The sequence below is a fragment of the Haliotis asinina genome, chromosome 2 (assembly GCF_037392515.1).
Source record: "Haliotis asinina isolate JCU_RB_2024 chromosome 2, JCU_Hal_asi_v2, whole genome shotgun sequence".
In the NCBI taxonomy this organism is placed as follows: domain Eukaryota; kingdom Metazoa; phylum Mollusca; class Gastropoda; order Lepetellida; family Haliotidae; genus Haliotis; species Haliotis asinina.
The window spans coordinates 71106725-71122660 of NC_090281.1; the positions used below are offsets into that span (position 1 = coordinate 71106725).

Consider the following 15936-nt stretch of genomic DNA (forward strand, 5'->3'; position numbering starts at 1 on the left):
AAGGAATTCATATACAACATACTAATTTTCTTAGAATACTTTCAGCATTTACTATGTGTAAATTCAGAACAAATAAGAATCAAACTCTTGCATGGGTGTTGCAAAGATGCATCTATATATCTTGAACTCTCCTAAACTGGCCCAGTAATGGAATTTACTATCGTCACCCAGAGTGAGTGAGTGGTCTGTAAACAATCGAGGCTAGACCAGACACGGGAGTTGCAAAGATGCATCTATATATCTTGAACTCTCCTAAACTGCTCCAGTAATGGAATTTACTATCGTCACCCAGAGTGAGTGAGTGGTCTGTAAACAATCGAGGCTAGACCAGACAATCTAGTTTTCAACAGCATGAGCTTCGATCTACACAGGATAGGATGACACGTGTCGACCAAGTCAGCGAGCCTGACCACCCGATCCCTTTTGTCGCCCCTTAAGGCAGGCATGGGTAACTGAAGATCCACAAGAGTGTTTTATGCAAACTGAACCATCGTTATCCCGGCGTGCATCGACCCCTGTCTACTCGGTCTGAAAATTGAGATTCTGGATAAATGGGGTTCGGTTTAAAGGGGTTCAGTGTAGCAGTAAACTACATGCATGGAATCCAAGAACATCAACCACAGCCTGATACATGACTGCCTTTTCTGAAACAGACCATGACCCGCAAGGCATCATGCGTGAATGTGTTTACATTGTAACTTACTGCATCCACACGGATGGTTTAAAATGTTTTCACACAGAGGATGGCTTTCGTCCAGGACCTGTCATAGCTTTTGATAAAATGAACGAGGAGGAATTTGGATGTCAGTGAGTTTAGTTTTAAGCCGCTTTTAGCAATATTCTAGCAATATCACGGCGGGGGACACCAGAAATGGGCTTCACACGTTATACCCATATGGAGAATCGAACCCGGGTCTTTGGCGAGGCAAGTGAACACTTTAACCACTAGGCTACCCCACCGCCCCTTACTTTACGTTACATTTCAGTAAAAGAAGTTTGTTTGGATCGGCTATGTGTGCGTGTGCGTGTGCGTGTGCGTGTGCGTGTGCGTGTGCACGTAAATAATAATATTTTACCCATGATTGATATAATGAGCAAAGCGCTACCTAACCGGAATAAATAAGCATGCGGCTTATCTCCCCTCATCGATCTCACCGATCCATAAGCTTATCCACAGGTTCTTCTACCAGATTTTTAAGCACACAACCGGTACAGTATATTCAATTGTATCGAAACTGGATCGTAAAAGCAGGACGATTGCCCGAATAAAGAATCACACTGTCGCATACGATTTCACAGTCAGATCGCTCTTTGTAAACTGCTGGCCTCTTCATTCATTTTGACTGTAACGAAATGCAGACAGATTTGTTTCTGTCCTAGTTACCTGGATTGTCAGACTCACGGAAGAGAACAAACAAACAAACAAACAAACAAACAAGCAAGCAAGCAAGCAAGCAAGCAAGCAAGCAAGCAAGCAAGCAAGCAAGCAAGCAAGCAAGCAAGCAAGCAAGCAAGCAAGCAAGCAAGCACAACTAAACATCAAACCGAAACACACACACATTAAAAAAACAACAAAAAAACCCCTAAACCTCAAAAGTCACACTTGACCGACATACATTAGTGCACGCAGATTTTCAAAATATTTTGAAATTAATCACTTGTATGTTTCTATTCAACAGGTTAAGGCAACAATGAAATTCCATGAATAATAAATGGGACAATGGTCGTGTTGAGAAGACGTGCAAGACACTAAGGTCGTACGAGTGGCCTCCCCTTACATCAAACCGTCAACTATTTGGTTTCAAAGAATCAGAAATCTCCTTCCAGCAAATGTGTTCGTCCGAATTGATTGTCTCCATGTAAAAATTGCTTCTTTTGTCCACAATACACGTTATAAATATTAGAAAACATATCTTTTTGAATCATTCGACACGGCAGTTGTTGCTGTACAAGGTGTACAAAGCGTCTATAAAATCCCCATCTGTTGCACGACACCTTGTCAACGCAGTTTATTCAAAAGTTTCTCTTCAGTCTCAGACAAATAAACATAATCTGTGTGATTACGCACGCACTTGTCGTAAATCACAATTTGTGGCAAATTTTCTGAAATTCTACAATTTTTCGCATTCTTTGGACGTATGGCAGCGACTGATTGGGAAGATAAACATTTTAGGTTCGAGTGGACGGTGTTGGGGTCGATCGAGGGATGAGAAACACATAGTCAGAGAGAAATTGATCAGCATGTTGTACATTGTAACTATCTATGTGCATGACGAATTGCAGTTTTTAAAAATCTGCCACGGTGTTCCTTTTTGCTTCTAAATAATAATGTAATGAATAAACATGTATTTCAAGAAGCTAATTTAAACTTTGTAAGTAATGTCCATGTATGCAGACTTGGTTTAGGAATAATAATAATAGCTTAGCTTTGCGACGTAAAACTTCAACACTCACAAGAACTCATTCATTCCTTTCGTTCGTTCGCGGTATCTACTTAACACATTCAACGTACACTAAAACGCGCTCACAAACATAAAGAGGTAAATATGATTCAATAAACAGCAGATTATAAAGATCAGTTTCTTTTGAAGATGGTTTAAACTTAGAACCCATCTAACTAGACGAACATCTGTCTTCCGAAATAAACATATTTCACAGTGTTTCCAAATAATGTTCATAAAATGTAATATGTATCGCCGAGGCCTTCTTCAAACAAACACATACTGTAGACTTGCATGGGCTTCATTGGGTATATTTGTTTCAGGAGCTGCATGATAGACTATCAGCTCAGGTTAGTAACTAGATCCGTGAGTCGTAAGGGGTGACTAACAGGATCGGGTGGTCAAACTCGCTGACTTGGTTGATACGTTCCAGCCTATCCCACTTGCATAGATCGATTCTTGTGCTTTTACTCACGGGATTGTCTGGTCGTGACTCGATTACCTACAGTTGGGATATGGATCCGCCATATATAACTGGGATATTGCCGAGTGCGGTGTAATACTAAACTCACTTCCTCTCACTCATAGGCATGATAGAGCACTTTTCTCTTCATGATTAGATAATGCATTATGGGACTATTGATATATGGTTGATATCAGTAATAATTAACGTTTCATGGTATCTTCATGTTCATTTTTGTCATGACTTGACATCACAATACTATTTGGAGATGTTATAAATTATCTATCAAAATACATATATGTGATGTCACTGGTTTTAAAATTGGTATATTTAAGCACGCCCTTTTAATGAGCTTTTATTCTGCTACCTCGTTTAATTTAATTTGGTATTTGCCCACCTCAATAGGTAATTACGAACATGATAGAATAGATTAATTTAATAATTTTAGATCCTTTAACGTATACAAATTATAATAATCAGAACAGCAAGTTATATTTGCCTTAGATATTGTTTTTCACTGTCTCCATGTGACCGGAGATTATTTTGTGCAACCTAAAAAATACACCATGGCGGGTTCTCACAGATTTTCTGTTTATAAGCTTCGAAAAGCAACCTACACTGTGCTATTTAAGACACAATGACACCTTTTAACTTATGTACACCGAATGAATGCATGGAAAGTGTTCGGTTATTCAATACCGGGAAGTACCTTATACAAATAAGCTCGTATGTGGTACCATGACTAAGTTCTATTTTAGATCTTGTTATCGATCCGTGACTTGCAGTGGCTGTTTTCATCGACAGTTGGTCTGAAATATAACCTCTATTGGCATTAACGATAAACTCAAACACTTATGAACTGTTGTTAAAACTCACGTTGTGAAAATAACCATGGTTTAATAGCATGCAGTGCAAAAATAAATTCGATCAACATTTCCGGAAACATCCGGAACACTCCGACGTCGTCTGCTCGGGCACCGAACATTCCCAGAATTCATCATTCAAAATGTCAGCCTACGTCAAAATCGAAAACAGAACAGCAATTTCTTAATTTCTTCTGCATATTTCTGAAGATCTGGGACGATCGCTACTCGGGAAAACGCTAAAATGCCCTGTAATATGTGATTGATTGCCCGGAGGAGAAAAAATCACAATGGCGACAGCGGTTTTGCAGTGCTCTAGAAGTCAACTGGACACGTTTTTGCGTGGCGAAGAGCTGTGCAACAAATTTCATGACCTCTTCCGCATTCGCGATGACAGCCCAAATAGGTGAGTCATCCTGTACCCCCCAGTGCCGTTTAATTACAATTTGCATATTCGTGTGCACCTCCTGCACATAGATTCCATTAACGGGAAAGCCATCTTTGAAATTAAATGTTTAGACATTTTAGTGATTAGATTGTAAGATTTTCCAATTTCTCCTTTTGATTGTGTTAGCCCTTGGGCTTGGTTACACGATGCTTGGGTCTAGGTTTCCAATATTTGATTTCATGATCACCACAGTAATGATGTTTCAGATATGACTACGAATTGATTGTTGTTGGACCAGGAAGATTAATTCCTGCTCTCTTCAGTACACCATGTTTTCAACATACCAGTCTATCCACATATTCGCCTCATTGATGCATCATTGCCGTAATGAGTTAAAAAAACAAAATGAAACTGAATATTGGAAATATAATACTTTACCTGCTTGATACTAAAAGATTACCACTTGAGGTAAACAATGGAGGAAGAAAAAAGTTCCCCAAAAGGATCTGATGTTGCGCAAGAAGGAGAAAGGTCAAACCTGTGTATAGAAACACATGTAAATAATTATTGATTTATGATTAGTTGTCAATACCAATTTGTGCTATCTTTTGAAGATATGCATGTTACTGTTGGATAAGACCAGACCCACGAAGATCAAAGTTGGAATTGTTCCTCAGCAAATTGGAAGTGAAAGTGTAATCCCAAATATGACAAATGTTAAAAGCATAGTTGATGTAGGAATTTACTAGTGGGATCGAGTTGTCATACTAGCTGACTTGATTAACATTTGTCATCGTATCCCACTCATGTAGTTCGCTGATCATGCTTTTGATCACAGAATTGCCTGGTCCGAGTGAATTTGTTACGGACAGCCATCATATAGGTTTAATATTGCAGAGTGAGATGTAAACCACAAACAAATCATACTGTTCTTGAGGGTACCTTGAATCCCTTATACCACTTGCTTTAATTTCTAATTCATGAGGGCTCACCTGTTATTGGCCATATCAGTTAAAGCTTTCTGTAGTAAAACTCCTCTCTGTTCCCCATCCTCTCATCTGACACTACAACTTTACTTGTTGAGAGAGGACTATTACTGATGGGGTAATGGTGGTCTTTACCTGGCTGATTTTGTAATCATAAGTCATTGTATGAACTTCATCTACCATTGGTATCTTATCATGATCGCAGACTTATATTGGTTCATTTAACAATTTCCTTTAAATACAAGACTGAGATGCACCTTGCTATGCATGTTACCTTGATCTTGTATCCAAGGACGCTTAGACCCCCTTTTAATTAAGAACACTGGCAGGCTACCAACTTCTAGACTGAGGAAAGGTGTCATGTTGGGGAAGTGATTAAATATGTTGCATGCCTTTTTGGTAATTTATGTGTCTCATCATTATATCACATTCTATAATTACTGACCTAATGATTCTCTCAAACAACGAATGTATGTAAGTGTCCATCAATAACTTATGTTTCTATGGTATAGTTTGCTTGTCTTCCTTTAAGCTCTGGCTTAGTCATACTAAAAGACATTAAATGGTGGCACATATCCAGTGTATAGAATAGTTTCCAAATTTTGCTAGTCAGTCAGGCTAGCTGTGCCTGAAAGTTACTAGCTCACAGAATAATTCACTAACCCTAAATATGAATTTTACTAGGCAGAAAATTACAAAAATAGATGAGAATAAGATATTGTTGATGTGATAATAGGTTTCATTATTAAGCTGCCAATGTGATGAACATTCTTATCAGGCCATAATCTTGCATGATTTAAAAGTGTATCATCACTTAACAGGTCAGAGAGAGTGATATATTTAAAAAATTACCCCTTGAAAAATTACTAGGAGGGTGAGTGACTGGAGATAAAAAAAAGGAATGATTTTCATTATTTCTTTAAAATCACATGTCAACTTTGGTGTTGTAGACAAAAACTAATTTGTCACAGACCTAATCTTAATGGTGATCAGTAAGATTTATAGAAGACATCTTCTTAGTGTTTGGAATTTGTTTAAAAAACTCCAAATGTTTCAGACGAGACTGAAGATGAGATTTTGATTCCCCACGTGGTTGCAATGTGTGAATCATATATCTGGAGTCCACTCCTTGATATTGCTGGAATGTTGCTGCAAGTGGAATAAAACTACACTCACTTTTGTGTCAGAACCAGTACCTCATTACTACCCAACCAGGACCCATGGTAGATCTATCAAACATAGATGCTGTGACTAAATTCTTCAGGTGTTAATAATGTCCTGCACTTGTTTGTCTGGCCTTATGTTTGGACTGCCTTACTGTATAGCTGGAAGACCATTGAGTGACTTAAAACAATGAACAAGAACCTGAAAATTTAAGATCATGTTTTTTGCAACAGAAAAAAGGTTGACAAGAAAAAGAACAAGAAGAAGGGGAAGAGCAAAGCCAAAGAAAGAAACAAGAAGGTTTGTGATTAACAGTTTGCCCAGTGAGTTTCATGCCTTGTTGGCTGAGATCTATTATTAGTTCACTGGACTGTCATAACAGATGTCAACTTCAGCAAATTGTTTGTGTAAGCTGTCATTGTGCAGTGCATTGTCAGTCATGACCAGTGTCAACAAACATTTCATTTGTTTTTTAAAGGCTTGACTGTGTTGGAAAATAACTTATGTATAGAGCTTGTGTGTAATGAGTGATATTTGTCTTGCAAGTGTTGAGCAGTGATTCATAAATACCTGTAACTGTTGAGAATTGTTAATGAAAACATCACATAACTTGATTCAAATTCCAGGAACATTTCGTCATGGGTTTTGTATGTATATATGTCCCACTGACTTCACCTATGTATTAGGCATGCCTTGTTGAAATGCACTGACATAGATAAATAACCTTTTAAATCAAGCATGCCTTGTCTTATGTCAAGCATGCCTTGTGTTATGTCTTAACATGTTTTCCGACCAGATAAAGTTATATCGATCATGAAATTGATTTTTTGATTGTTTGATGAAATAATTTGTTCAGAATATAGCTGTAAATAAGTTTGTTATATTCAATGACTATAAAATCCACAGATTGATTTCGGATGGACAAAAGTCTCCAACAAGCTGTGTAGGTTGTACAGAGTCACTACATGGGAAAACTGTTCGTTCAGACTGTCTGATTTTGCTGGAATATACCTGTGTTGTATGAATAACAACAAACTGACATTTTGTAAAATATTGTCAGGTTTATGGATAACAATTTCTTTTATCTGTTATTGAACTCACAAAATACAAGAAGTTGTTGTCCATAAATTGTCAGTATTTGTACTTCCCAGCTTCTAAACCAGGGGTGGTGTATGAGCCTGGTGCTTAAAGTGTCCGCTCGTCACTCTGAAGAGCCTAGTTCCTTTCCCCTCATGGGTACAATGTGTGAATTTCTTGTGTCATGTGATATCCCTTGAATACTGTAAACTGGCTTAAAACCACACTTACTCACTACAAAATGCAAATCAAAGAAGAGATTGTGTAATTCTATGAATTTAAATGTGTTTCAGCGTGAAGGCAGTCCTGATATTCCCGATGCCCAGTTCCTGTCAGTGGAGCTTCAGGGCAATGCTTCAGGCTTCAATGTGTATGCCAGTGTCCGTCAGTCTGTCCTGGAACAGTGTATGCGAGATACAGCCCGCCTGTACCGACTCGCCACAACCACACAAACATCAGACTCAGAAACTGATGATGATAATGATGACAAGAACAAAGATTCTGCAATCAAAATACCAAAGGTATGTCTTTCTTGAAATATTGATATTATATTCTTGAACCCATGCTCATGGATTTCTTCTGCTTTTAAACCACAATTCTGTGATGTTAAATGTTAGATTGTGAATATTAGTGAATATTTACTCACAGGTTCAAATCAAACACACCTTTTGACTGATTATGTTTTATTTGTAAGTAAGAGATTTTATTTTGTAGTTTATGATTTGAGATTTACATGCTCTTTATTCATGCTTTGTGTAGATCGTTGGCTTGGGCTTGAATGGAGTGTTTGAGCTGGTCCGTGAGACAAGACACAAGTACCCTGACCTGTGTGTGAAGGCCTTGAAGGCCCTGCTTGACCTGCTACAGGGCCAGCAGCCAGAAGGCATGAAGTGTGAACCACCTGATGTTGTTGGTAAGAATTATCTGTGAATTTAATATGATGGCTTGACCACGTACAATCTTATTGTTATCTGCATGTATTGCTAGTACACAAATTATTACATGTTTTTATCTTCAGAAAACCTGTACAACTTGCTGATGGAGATAGCGACCAATGTTGGATCGGACATTGTGTTTGATGGTCAGTCACTGACAGCTCTGGCCTGTTCTGCTCTCATCAGTCTCACCATTGCTCTGGGCGACACAGGGAAGCTGTTGAAGGCTGTCAAGGCTCTACTGATGAGTCCCTCGTCACTGGCATCTCAAGATATACTGGTAAGTGTAATGTTAGTAATGTAACATGCTGTCTCAGATCTGTTTTCATGGTAGCAAAATAGTGAATTCCAAACAAAAATAATTCCATAAAGATCTGGGTGAACTTGGTGTTTAGCAGCCCATGCTTGTTGTAAGAGGCAACTAACAGGAATGGGTCTTCTGGCTTGATGACTTGGTTCATATATCATTGTATCCCAATTAATGTAGATCAGTGCTCATGCTGTTGATCACTGGATAGGCTTACTCATTTACAGACCTCTACCACATAGTTGGAACATCGCTTAGTGTAGTATAAAACAACAAACAAACATACTATACAGTATATAAAGTATACATACTTTTGTCAAATAGTCTCATAAAAGTCCCAAGTTTCATGTATCACCTTTTCATTTACTTCTGATGCAGTGGCTCATAAGCTATTTGACTTTCTATTAGGCTAATTTGTTGTAGTCTTCTGATGCAGTGGTTCTTAAGCTATGTGACTTTCTGTGACAGTATAAGGCCAGTTTGTTAGTGTCTTCTGATGCAGTGGTTCGTAAGCTATGAGACTTTCTGTGACAGTATAAGGCTAGTTTGTTAGTGTCTTCTGAGACAGTGATTCGTAAGCTATGAGACTTTCTGTGACAGTATAAGGCCAGTTTGTTGATGTCTTCTGAAGCAGTGGTCCTTTAGTTAGAGACTTTTTGTGACAGTGTAAGGCCAGTTTGTTGGTGTCTTCTGAAGCAGTGGTCCTTTAGCTATGAGACTTTCTGTGACGGTATAAGGCCAGTTTGTTGGTGTCGTCTGAAGCAGTGGTCCTTTAGCTATGAGACTTTCTGTGACGGTATAAGGCCAGGTTGTTTGTGTCTTCTGAAGCAGTGGTCCTTTAGCTATGAGAGTTTCTGTGACAGTATAAGGCCAGTTTGTTGGTGTCGTCTGAAGCAGTGGTTCTTAAGCTATGAGACTTTCTGTGACAGTATAAGGCCAGTTTGTTGGTGTCAAGTGAAGCAGTGGTGCTTTAGCTATGTTACCTCCTATAATGCTAGTTTGTTGAATGTTTGCTGCATTATGGTTTTCAGACTTCAAAAAGGATCATTAATAGGTGGCAATATAAGTAGTAGTTATAGTAGTGTAGTGTGAAGGTAGTATCATGAATATGGTCCAGCTTGATTCTAAATTACTTTACCGGTATTCTAATTAATCTAAATTAGTGTGGATACGTACTGACCTGTAAGATCCAGTTTAGAACTGGTCTTCAGCAAACCATGCTTGTCGTAAGAGGTGACAAACAGAATTGGGTGCTCAGACTTGCTGACTTGGTTAACACTTGTCATCATATTCAAACTGCACAGACTCATTCATAGTGATCAACATCACGATCGTGTGGGCCAGACTCGATTATTTATGTGATGCTGTCAAATTACTGGAATATTGCTGTGTTATAAACAACAAACAAAATGGATCAGTACCAGCAGTGACAAACACATGAGCATTAATGTCAGTTAATAAGTGAAATTGTCTTGAATGTGACGTTAAATCCCCTTTCACTTCATCCATCTTCAACTCTCAACATGCTTATTGCAATGGAACTAGAAGCTCAGATCTATTTCTATCTTGACCATTTTACTTAATTACAAATCAGATCCCTCCATTCTCTTCTCTTTGGTGCTATGTCCATGATCTTCTTGTCTTGAAGACTGTATGGTTTACGATATGTGATAACAGGTGCCAGGAATCCTGACTTCACTACAGAAAAGTGTACAGGCTGTGTTACTGGGAAAAGCACAATTGCCAGACTGGTTCAACAGTGGAGTCAAAACAAAGTCCCACTCACACAAGTTCAACATACCTGACTTGAAAAATAGTGAGTATAATACTAAGATGAATTGGTATTAATTTACATATGAAGCCAACCTTAAGAAGAGGACAGTATATGCCTGTATGGCTGAGCACCAACAGAAAAAGTGTGACATAACAATAAAGGTGAAAACTAAAAACATTCAAGGCAGTCTGAAGTGAGATTGCTTCCTACTGCAGAATTTTCCAGATTTTCAGCAGGTTCATCAATGAAAAGAGAAGAATCTGAAAGGTGTAGACCTAGAATTTTGAAGCTTTCCTATTGTGAAGATGGTCATAGGTGCCATTCATTAACATTAACTTACGACTATCCTAGCTTTAAAAGAATTTCGGAAATCTTGGCCCTGGTTCTAAATGGTTATGAGTCTTTTTCAAGGAAAAAGAACATCATACTGCATGACATTTTTTATGGATAACAACTTCTTTTTATTCTTTATCACCATTTCATAAAGAAAGAAAAGAGGTTATCCATAAAGCTTGTCATAAGTTCATGTTCATTCAGCTTCTAATTGCCTCTCAAGAACTTGTAGCAGAGTGCTTGTTAATCATATTGTTTGTTGTGTCCAGGTGAAAGTACAGTGGAGAACAGTGCTGTGGCTAGTGATGGAAGGTACCTGTATATTCTCAACAAGAAGGGACTGTTTAAGATAGGGACTGGATATGGAGGAACAATCAAGGTATGTGTGTTCCATTCTCCATGCTTATCCTACTGGTAATGGGAACAGGGGGTAGTCTAGTGGGTAAAAGTGTCTGCCTGTCACATTGACTTCTTTGGTTTGATACCCACATGGGTACAATGTGTGAAACTCCTTACTGATGTCCTGGCAGTGAAATTGCTGGAATAATGCAAATAGTGGCTCACTCTGTCACTATTGTCTGTGTTTACCCTACTGGTGATGGGAGCAGTGACTCAGCCAAGTGGAAAAAAGAGTTTGTCTGTTACACTGAAGGCTTTCATTTGATACCCTACATGGGTACAATGTGTGAAGCCGATTTCTGGTTTCCCCAGCCGTGATATTGCTGGAATGTTTTTAAAAAGTCAGTAAACCTTACTCACTCACATCTGGTAATAATGTCAATGAACATGTTCAAACTAGCCATCGGTTTGGTACAAATAGATTCAGTGATGACATCTTTCAGTGTCTTTGCGTTCAAATTACACAATTCTCTGGCCATTCTTCTGAATATAAACTTCATCTTCAACATGTATCTTTTCAGGGTAATGTCTACAAACACAAGGAGAACTTCCCTGTCAACAGGACTGTGTGGCTTGCATTCAGTGGGGTAGGACACCACATCGTGTGTACACTGACAGTTGGGGATAACTGCTCATGTATAACTATGTCACACATATGTTGGAACTGCAAGAGAAATTAGAATCCTGTGTATTTCAACATATACTGAGTTTAAAACATATATATGCAAATAATGTGAAATAATGATTGAATTTATTTAAAGAAACTGAGGAATGTTTAATAAAAAGAAGTACTGTGAGAGAGTTTCATCTTAAAAATCGAGTGTATCATTCTGTTGTGATAAACAACATACAGACCTTTGCCCCACAACTATGTTTCAGAAACCATGTCACCTGCTTATCTCTCCGTAGAGTAAACTCTCACTTGCTGATCCAGTCAAAATGCCTTCCTTAGCAGTTATGAAGACTTTGAATTTTAGAATTGCAATCTTTTATGTGCAGTCCTTTAATGAACTTTGTCATAGCAAGCAAATACTTAACTTGGGCCAAGATTTTTTAAGGTCTCTTAGCACTACGATAGTTGTACTTTAATTTTAATGTATGGCACTTACGAATGACTATCTCAGCGCCAAGAGAGTTTCGAAAATCTAGGCCCCAGAAGAGATGCCACCTGAATATTAACATATGAATGGGAATTCCTTTCAGCATTATGCCATTCCTATAAGGCTCCATAATTCTGTTGCCATGAAACTGTAGAGATTTTGTTCACTGGATAAATTAGGATTGACAAAGTTAACAAGTAGATATTCTGTTGTAAAGAGTAATTGTAAACCAAAAGTCAGTGTGCTCTGTAATCTGACGTCGTCGGTTCCAAATGCATTCTCGTGCTTCAAATACTCAATAACACCCGGAAATTGGCCAACACATGATGTATATCTCCTAACTGTAATTGCTATGATCAAGGTGACATGATGTGTTGTGTTGTGTGCAGGGTAAACTGCTGTGTCGATCTGACAACAACTCCTCCCCAGGCTTGTGTGTCATCAACAGAGACAGTCTAGAAGTGAAAGCACCATGTGATTTGGATGGTAGGTTGACACCAGAACTAAATATCAGAGCATTTTTGTAAGTGGAATAATGCAGTCTGTCTTCGTATGGACATGGAGTTACGTGTCAGGATAGATCCCTGGACCCCAAATGTCCAGCACAAATAGAAAAAATGATTATGATGTGGGAATTAGAGGTTTGTGATTCATTGGATGCAGACAGTGTGGGTGTTGATGCTGTCGACCACTGGTTTGTGACTAATTTAATCTGTTACATGTTGCTGTGGCATAATAATTCATCACACACTTCTTTGGTTCCTGCAAAGACGGGTTGTTTTTGCATTGTAATGTACTGTATGTGAGAAATGTTTGCAAGTGAATGTTTATAGAAAACACATTCTGAATTGGCTGTAAAGTATTATTAACATGACTAAATTGTTGGTTTTTGTGGACTGCCCTCACATAGAAAAGAAACTATTTGTTTCAGTTGGGTTTGAAATGATAATGTCAGTACATGTGGAATAATGTACAACGTTCAGCAACATTAGTTTAACTCAGAAATAAACATTTAGATGTTTAAGTTTTGTTTTAAGTAACAGTATTTACCAGGTACTATTTACCAGATCACACACCTTTACTTGTGTGGGCAACACTTGAATAGCTTATGGTTTATTCATGTTCAGTATTTTAAGTGAGCTTGCACTTGAATGTGTGGAGTTTACATCAGTCCTTTTATTGCATCTCCAGGTCACACCATTGGACAAAGTGTGTTGTTCAGTGATGGAGAGAGCATAGGTCAAATTGCACCCGCAAAAGATGTAAGTATTGATAGTTGATGTTCATCTAAATGTTTATCATGTTGTGTTTGTACACAATTTGATTTTAACCAGTTTTTGGATAGAACACTTCAGAAGGTCTCAGTACCAGATTGTAATGTCAAAACATTAATAAAATAAGGTTTGGGTGGTCAAGATGGTTGTCTAATTGAATTTCATTTTAACAGATCATATGTACTATTAGCTAGTAATTGTCTACCCCAGACGGAAGTATCAACTATATGATGTACATAATATAACTGAGTTTGTCACTGTGACATGAAACAGTTACCTCCCTGTATAAGTATGAAGGATGGTTGAGATGAAAATGTGTACATAATGTAATGGTTTAAAGCATTTACAGCAGGACAGCTTCGTGGTGCGCACGTTCAATCCAGACAAGAGTCCCATGTCAGTCCTGAGTGAAATCCCCCTGAAACTCACACGCAAGTGCATGGATGTGTTTGGCAGCAACTCTCTAGACCCGGAGGTGGAAAGGAGATTTATCCGTGAGTGTTTAAAGCAGATTTTTCATTTTCCTGACTCATGCTTATTATGCTTATCTCCTCCCACTGTGCGAATATAGTGGAACACTATAAATCCCTTGAAGTTCGCTTCTAATGGAAGCATACATACAAAACATTGACCCACTGGAAGCCTCCCTTTCCCACCATTACATTCTCATGACCAGCCATGCTTGTCACTCTCTCCTTCATCCCCCGACGAGGACGGTTGGAGGCATTTTAAGGTAAATTATGTCGTATTTGGTTTTTGGATGGTAATTACTATTGTCGTTATGTAAATTATTTTTGAAATTGACTTGAACTTGAACAGGCTAGCCTGAGTGATTATGACCCTGTATTTGTATTGAAGATACTTGTAGATGAAGAAGGGTCGCAACTGGTCTTGATTGGAAATCTTGACATATAGTTACTGGTCATGTGACCATATTGGCAGGAAAGGGAGGCTTCCTATGTGTGAGTTTATTGTAGGTCTGCTTCAATAAGAAGGGAACTAAAAGGGATTTCAAGAGTTCCACTACCTTCCGCATAGAGGGAGGAGATAAACATGAGCCAGCATAAGTATATAATGCCAATTTTATTTAGAAAATTAGATTTGTTTATTGTATTGCTTGCATAGACCAGAATATTTTTTTGATATGTTTGGCACATGCTTTAGACTTATGCCCATAGTAACCCATTGTTAGAACTTCATTGACCTGTATATATACTGTGTAGTAGTCTAACCCCTTGAATCCATACAGCTTGTATTTGGTGTTAGTGCCCCCAGCAAAAGAGTGCCCAGAGTTTCTCTGATGAATGAATGATCAGTTTACATCAGTTGAAAAACAAAGATGGCTACCACCATTATGGTCAAAGTTGGTGAAAGGTGAAGCTAACATATAAAGATGGGTTTCTGAAAAGAGCAATTCTTTCGGGGTATCAATATCTGACTTAAACTTTTTGATATGTCAAATGAAGAACATACTCACATATAGGTACAATGTAATTCACAGATACAGGATTTGATGAAGACATAGCCTCAGTCAGCACGGGTAAGGAGTTCACCCTAATCCGAACTGTAGGAGGCAAGCTGTTGTACAGTGGCAAGTCAGCAGCCCTGGGTATCAAGCAGGGTGGCCCCTCCCAGGGGAAGTGGGCGGAGCTCCCAATCACCAAAAGCCCCAAGATAATCCACCTAGCCGTGGGGCATGATGGACAACATGCTCTCATGGTTTCGGAGGATGGGGGCGTGTTCTTTGTTGGCACACCAAGGAGAGGGGAAGATGGAGATTCAAGTTTGTGTAAGTCGTAATTACATGATGTCGTATTCAGTGTTGTAAACTGGTCAAATTTTGAAACTTCATGGTGTATTAGGCTAAATAAAAAGAGTGAAATGTTTCTTGGGCATCGGTGCATCACTTCTATTTGTGCATGTAACAAACTTTTATTGCTATTTTGATAAAATAATTTTGACTTTGCTGCATCCCGATCATCCATTTGTCCACTAAAAGAATGATTGTGTAACAATGAGTGTGACTGAATCTACAACTCATTAACACATGCTAAACTTTCCAAACTGTATTTCTGAGAGAAGAATATACTTTGTTCCTCCCTCGTCACTTTTTACTATCAAAAATTAAAAAAACAAAGTCCTATCGCTCATTGTCACTTTTGAAAAGAAATGTGCCAGAGAAACATTTAATTATTTTTAGGCAGACTTATCAAGGCTAACATATATTAAGTACAACTATGTGATGATATTTGGACATACTTAAACACTAGGAAAACATGCCATTTCTTGATATGTTTTGTGTTTGTGTTGTTGAACACAAGATGGTAATTGCCAGTTCTTAATCTGTCCATTATATTTTTGGCAATTTCAAGGAAGTAATCAATATTACAAGTTATTCGTGATGAATGGTATTTATGTTGATGACCAGGTAT

At 38.2% G+C, this 15936-nt stretch overlaps 1 protein-coding gene across 16 annotated transcripts in view; it reads left to right on the plus strand.

The window, feature by feature from the left end:
• The first annotated feature begins 3887 nt into the window (after positions 1–3887).
• The window catches only part of LOC137274241 (E3 ubiquitin-protein ligase MYCBP2-like), an 83225-nt gene continuing 71176 nt past the window's right edge, over positions 3888–15936 (plus strand). For 10 of the 16 annotated variants that reach the window (XM_067807309.1, XM_067807320.1, XM_067807317.1 and 7 more), the window contains exons 1-12: positions 3888–4173; positions 6539–6605; positions 7676–7903; positions 8142–8295; positions 8401–8597; positions 10302–10440; positions 11001–11110; positions 11652–11717; positions 12620–12716; positions 13422–13492; positions 13845–13998; positions 15006–15293. In XM_067807309.1, the coding sequence (XP_067663410.1) occupies positions 4058–4173; positions 6539–6605; positions 7676–7903; positions 8142–8295; positions 8401–8597; positions 10302–10440; positions 11001–11110; positions 11652–11717; positions 12620–12716; positions 13422–13492; positions 13845–13998; positions 15006–15293 (1687 nt within the window). In that variant the 5' untranslated portion in view covers positions 3888–4057. The remainder of the gene's footprint in view (positions 4174–6538; positions 6606–7675; positions 7904–8141; positions 8296–8400; positions 8598–10301; positions 10441–11000; positions 11111–11651; positions 11718–12619; positions 12717–13421; positions 13493–13844; positions 13999–15005; positions 15294–15936) is intronic. The other 6 variants (XM_067807312.1, XM_067807325.1, XM_067807326.1 and 3 more) reach the window with 2 other exon arrangements.